The sequence below is a fragment of the Kryptolebias marmoratus genome, linkage group LG2, assembly GCF_001649575.2.
Source record: "Kryptolebias marmoratus isolate JLee-2015 linkage group LG2, ASM164957v2, whole genome shotgun sequence".
Classification (NCBI taxonomy): domain Eukaryota; kingdom Metazoa; phylum Chordata; class Actinopteri; order Cyprinodontiformes; family Rivulidae; genus Kryptolebias; species Kryptolebias marmoratus.
In genome coordinates, this window is record NC_051431.1 from 18,808,208 (window position 1) to 18,814,975 (window position 6,768).

Sequence of the window (6,768 nt, forward strand, 5' to 3'; positions counted from 1 at the left end):
GGGGGGGGGGGGGGTAGAAAGTGAAGTCAGCACCCTGTTGTTGCTGTACTATGATGACACTGAGGGTAGGCGTCAGGTAATCATCCTACCAGCATCACCTAGGCAACTGGACTGTCACTAGAGGTGACAGTTGAGGTACACCCCCTGTCACAGCAGGTTGACAAGGTGTCCCTTTAGGACAGGCAACCTGGAGAGATAAAGTGTTGTGTGTGGGGGGGTATGTGTGTGTGTCTGTCTCTATTTAGGTTTATGGACTGCATAAGGAAAGATCAAATTATCTAATCCAAATGGACTGGGAAAGAAAAAACACTCACATAGATGTGTAAACACAGCCTTCAAAATAATAATAGCTAAGATAGCTTTTAGATGCAGACACAGACATTCCCACAGTCAACGATTCTCTTGCTTACAAGCACAACAACAAAAACACTTTTCTCATCTGTTTGTGTTGAGTTCTATGTTTTAAACTCTAATCAGAAAAATCTAAGTTCTTTGCCAACAGTTTTCCTATATATTTTTATAAATAAAACCAGTTTCATTGTGTGTGTGCATATCTATACTTCCCTGAACTCAGCACAAAAAGTGGGCAAAGTAAATGGCTGGATAGATAGATGCTCATCTGTATGAAAAATAATTTGAGGTTTAAAGTTGGGGGGGGGGCATGTTTGAATATTTTTGTCTGTCAACTTTAGGATAAAACAAAGATTCAGATAGTTTTAAAAAAAATTATTTTTTAAAAGTGTATTTGCTCAATAGATTAAATAGCTGAATAAGAACATTACAATCCCTGATCATAAATGGGCTGAGATATAATGTGATGTAATGTTTTACCAGTAATTTGGCATGGCTTCATGTGAACTCATGTAGGGCTGGGTGGTATAATGCAGTTTCTTTTTCTTCCCCAAATTAAAATAAAATGAGACCATACTCTTTTATATTGACAGTTGACTTTGTTTAAGATATTTTAACTCTATTCTGTGTCTGTAAATAACCAAGTGAGGTTTAGAATAGTTATTTTTTGTGTGTTTGTCCTACATCTCAGCCAGCATCTTGAGTTTTAAATAAGGTAACAATAAAGGCTTAGCACTGAGTTTTAACGACTTTGAAGCTGGGCTGAGATGTCACCTTCACACATCAATCAATGCTATGTATGAAATAACCAAGAATAAATGGAGATTTAAACTTGATCTACAGATGTTGCACTTTTGAGCCAGTGAGGGAGATAGTCACAGAGCTGAGTTGGTGAGTATGTGTGTAGGCTGATGGGCTGCTGTCACGCCACTGGTTTTGCAATACCAGTTTTATGTGTAAGAAATGTGAGACTTGGTCAGCTTGATTGGATCATGTGGTAATGACCAAAGGTATCTTAAAAACTGATTATTTTTATGGCCATAACATGAAATTATAAGATAATATTTTTTGTTTTATTTGTTTTATAATACTACTCGCAAGTTTATTATTTTATGTTATTTTATTTAAAATTAAAGCAACTTACATGTAAGGAACACAAAGGAAGTATTGTGAGATTGAACAAGATGCTTCATCGTGTAGACTGAGGGAGTTGGGGATAAAGCCAATGACCATCCAGTCAAAAGACCATTTTAATATCTAAGCTACAATCACATGGCCTTCAGGTCAAATGAAACCAAAGTTACAAGGGCTTCTCTACTTCTCTTCGTCTCTCACTCTTTTGAAGGGTTCAGGAGGGTTAAAACAGGACATGCAATGCAGTAAAAAGAAAAATATTGCAGAATCAAAGAGAAACACACACAGTCAAACAACATCTTAAAATAAATTTGTAACTTTTCCTGACTTAAAAATGATTGGTTGTCAACACACATGACCTGTTCCATTGCAAAATTAAACTAACGCAGTCAAAAAAAAAACACAGAATAAAAAGTTCAGTTTCCCATTACCTTGAGTCAAGTACAAATTTCTAAACATTACGAAGACATATTGCAATGGAAGAAGAAGTAAAGCTAAATAATTCAATGTCAATCCTTCTGCCGTGCTGAGAATGGCCCAAACTGATATGCACACATACAGCTATCACCTTTAACAGGTACGTCTTACCCAAAGGGAGAAATAACAACACCTATGTTCGACACACACACACTTTAAGTTTTACAATGCACATGTTCAGTACATGTGCCTTTGTGTTTAGCTACTAATGCATCAGTAATCTGTGCACACATAATGCTTCCTTGTAAGCATTATTATATGTATGCCTAAATATCCTCTTGCTCTAAGACAAGGAGAATAGGGCAAGAACTGAGTTAAACTTAAAAAAAAAGAATTCAGACAGGGCATGCACACCAAACCTGGTACTTGTCAGAGCCAAAATCAAAATAAAGAATAGGAATAAAACCTGGAAAGCAGCTGAACTAAAAGTTCACTTTAACAACCAAAGAAAAGAAAGAAGTAGGAAAGCAAGGAAGGAAGACATCTTTATTGTACTTTAAGATAAGACAAGAGCTAGTATATGTTAGCCATAATGCCTAAAGACAAAGCTACATCGAATCTGAGGCTCAGACAAAACATAGCTGAGAATGATGCACTATGTTTGCCCCGAGCTCCTTATTATTGCCTGAGTACCCTTCACAAACTGATTATACTTCACCTTTCTTCAGCAAACTGAATTTGTCTGCCTATTTCTTTAGTGCCTAAATGAGAGTGTGTGTGTGTGTGTGTGTGTGGGCTTGTATTCTGACTGTAAGACAAAGATGAAAAACGGATCTGCTCTGGGCACATTGCAATGTAACAGATCGGAAGAGAGGGAGAGAAATTGAGTGGTGCATCTTACAGATACAGTACAATGCAACACCTGAGAATAAATCGCAGCATGAAGGCTTAGTGTAAAGGCTTCCTAAAGATGTAGAGCTATGCTCTGCAAAGGAAAAGGCAAAAAGGGGGATAACGCTTAGAGGAAATTCATGTAAGATACATATCATATAAGGAAACTACTGATTAACCATATTACTCCAACTCAATTTGTTTTCCAAACTATATCATCAAGAGACTTAATTTCATTAAAGGAGTAACAACTAATGGATCCAAAGTGTAAAACTGGATTTTTCAGACTGTTGCACCCTTACACACCAAATGTAAATGGATAAATAATTTTTTTCAAATGTATATGCCTTGTATAAAATGTTATTATTTACTTGAAAACTGCTCCACTTGACTGTTTTCATAAGTTCCTATAGCCATTTTTTGTTGTTGTTGGTTTTCACTACTTACTGTTGATCACCAGACAAAAATTCAAATAAACCAGGTTGATGGATATGACAGCTTGATGAATATTCTTTGTGAAAACCCATTTGATTTACTGATAAAGTTGCATTATTTTTAAGAAACTTACATAATCTCACATTTAGGACATTACTAAACAATTTCCTACTACTTAGGAGAGTAATTCCTCTGTTACATCTCCAGTTGCACCTTTTCCCTTAAAGATTGTTATTATTAAACCCATTAGCTGATTTTCAAAAGCAGACTAGCATCACAGCTGGACCTTCCTGATGTGTACTTTTAAATCCCTAAAATATATTTTAAACATTCACTTGAACACACCACAAAGACAACTAACTTCCAACTTCAGCATACAATCTACTCGCGCACAAAAATATATAACATTGCAGCAAAGAATAAATGAAAAAGCTGTACACTATTTATTGGAGGTAAAAATGCTAACAAAATAATGTTTATGTAAACTTGAGTAATTATTATGATTTTGTGATTTTGTGTGTGTGTGTGTGTCCAACACAATTTAGCTCATTTAAGTTTGTTTTAAAGTCCTTATGTTTATGTTATACAGTGTTTTGCTCCGTCAAGTAAATTTTCACTCTTGCTTTTCCTTTTTTCTTCAGTTTGTTGGTATTTCTGTTTTGGACTCCCTGCAACTGCAGCAGCTTTGGTTTAGTTTTTCTAAGTAAGAAATACAAGTTTAAAGGTTTATTTTCGAGCCAGCTGCCCCCTGTGGTAAGCCTGGTTTTGGACCTTCGTACAAACTTAAATGCGATAAGCAGTGTTATCAGTTCCCACCTGGTGCCCGGGAATCAGTTGCACAAAATATGACTCTGTGAAAGAAGATGCATTACTGACGCATCTCTTGGATGGTGTTTATCTTCAAACTGTTTGCATTTAAATTCTGCCCACAATTTCTCTTTAAAAAATAGGACAACAAAACAAAACTCTACACCAATAATGTCAATGTTTTTTGTCCATAAGACAAAAAGGAAGATAGAAATTAAACTGAAAACTTACAGAAGATTGAGTTGTAGTCAATTTGTTGATCATCTCAGTCACTGTTTTATTTTGCAGGCTTGACCTTTACAAGAGGAAAAAACATCTACATGTTTGCATTCATGTTTTCCTATTAGTCATCTGCTCCATCCCATCGCCATCTACATTTATTCCTCAGTTCCTCTTAGCAACAGAAAATCTGGAAATAACTAAAGGCCTAGCATTCCTTGAAGGAACAATGATGCCTTTCATGCCAGAATCTTAAACTAGGATCTTTTTTTGATGAGAAGAGACAGAGTTGTATCCATTTTAAAAGTGCTGATATTGGTCCTTTGATGGAATAATGCTCATGATATGCAACTTTTCAGATATTTACTGGCCCCCTTTCTCCAATTTTCCATGGCTGCTTTGTCCAATCAACATAAAGAGAAAGTAATGCTGTCCTGTTAAGAGTTAAACAGTCAAATACTGAATAAACCACTAAGAAATAACAGTGTGACCTCTTGCAAATAAACCTCACTTTATCAGTTTATCTTGTTATGACACAATGTCTCTTTAACAATCCATATACTGCTATTCACAATAATGTTTGACACTTCACCTAACATAGATTTTTGGTAGCTGAATCTTCTGTGGCAGGAACACAGAGTCCTCCATCTGTCACACTGCATGTTACAATGTTCCAGACAGTGGTCAAAGTGTAATAGAAACCAGTTTCCGATGGATGGTACAAGCCACTACTCCCAAAAGTACTGACATTCTGATCCATGAGTTATACGCACGCTACTACTGTTTTTTACACAAGCTATAAGTATACTTGGGTCAGGACACACTCATTTTTTAACCCACCCTCATTTTGATCTCAGCCATGAAGATACATGTTTAAACTTAATGCGGATTTCGGCATACCGCCACAAAAGTTGAACTACAACTAACAAATGACAAAAAGTATAGACAGAATGCGGACAAGCATCAGTAAATGGAGTTAAAACTTTATACAGAAATACAAATACCTCCATCGTTTTGGATTTCCAGTAGTTTATACTGCACCTTTCTTCTCTATCCTCTCCATTTCCTAACCTTATTCAATGTTGTTTTATACTCTGCCTTCTCCCTGTGTGCCCTATGTTTGTTTCCTTACAATAAGGTGTTTTATTTAAATTTGCACGTATTCTTGTTTCACCTTTTTCTGCTCCCTGTTATTGTTTTCAAGGATTGTAACAGTCGGGCTCACCCTCTTTCCACTTTCTCTTTACTCATGTTGTCTCTTAGCTGTTGCAGTTTCTCTTCCATGTCCTTGCTCTCGGTAGCCAGAGCCACAGTGCCCATTTGCAGTTCTTGCAGGTTCCTAGGACAACAAGAACGTATGTACATATATACAATCAATCAGCAACAACCGATCATACAAATGACCTGTTCTGTCAGATTGAACAGTCAGACCTTCATCAGCACATGCTCAATTCATCTTCTGAACTAGTGGATCCCTGCTGTCATGACTAATCGATCCTTTATTCAATTAGTTACTGGATGAGTGTACTACCAAGACAGGCATCAACTCAGACAATTATTTGTTTGCAAATAAAAAAATGCATTGCAAGACAGATAAAACTCTAGCATAAATACGTGGTGAGGATTTCGCACTAAAAACTGCATAATCTGCTATTTCCTTCTAAGTGAAATAGTCTTCTCTGTATAAAAGTTGAATGGCTACAGATGAGTAGTAGATGAATTGCATGGCAGTGAAGGGAGGCAAACGGGCTTCTATCAAATGCCTTAAATCACATTATTGATCTTATCTTACCTGGCACTGAGCTTGACAGATCTGGCCTTGTTGTTGAGAAGCACAAAGTCATTTAATTTCATACTTCTCTTTTCCTGTGGCAGAGGTTTTTCTCCCATGTCTGTTGCTGTGCTTTTACAAGCAGACTGTCCCTGCAGTAAAATAAAAACACAGTAATGGCATAAAACCGGTCATCACGCATGGCTCAGGGTAAATAACAGGGTAAATAGTGCCGCGGTGAAATAAGAAGGATAGCAGGTGAGCATCTGCTGAGGGGAAAGACAGGAAGATGAATCTTTCAGTCCTGGGTTTAAAATGTATATGACAGTTTTATAGGTATTATAAATGTTTTTAAAAGGCAAAAGTCAGTTAATAATTAAAGACCTAGCCTTCCTTGAAGGACCATATATTGCCCACTGCCTTTTATGCCAGAGACTTAAACTAAAATCATCTTAAAATAAGAAGGGACAGAGTTATAGCCATTTTGGTTAAACAGTCAGACAGTGCTGACAGCATTAATGCCAAAGCTTTAAGCAAAAATCTTGTGCGTAGTGTATGTGTTGTGACAGACTCTCGGATACTACCACACCAAATTTTAGCTCAATGTCTCTTAAATTGCCTGACATATAACCATTTTTACTTTTTCTAAGATTAGTTAATTGTGGCAACCATCTTGCATCGGACTGACTGCAGAAGTTATTCATTCGTAGATGCACATCTAATGATTGCTTTCAGAAAGTTTC

The 6,768-nt window shown here is 36.5% G+C and overlaps 1 protein-coding gene across 1 annotated transcript in view; it reads right to left on the bottom strand.

Moving 5' to 3' along the window:
* Positions 1-6,172, bottom strand: part of zbbx (zinc finger, B-box domain containing) — a 51,038-nt gene extending 44,866 nt beyond the window's left edge. The window contains exons 1-2 of the mRNA XM_017423951.2: positions 6,047-6,172; positions 5,480-5,593 (exon numbers count right to left, since the gene is read on the bottom strand). Coding sequence (XP_017279440.2) covers positions 5,480-5,593; positions 6,047-6,144 — 212 coding nt within the window. The 5' untranslated portion in view covers positions 6,145-6,172. The remainder of the gene's footprint in view (positions 1-5,479; positions 5,594-6,046) is intronic.
* Between the last annotated feature and the right edge of the window lie 596 nt (positions 6,173-6,768).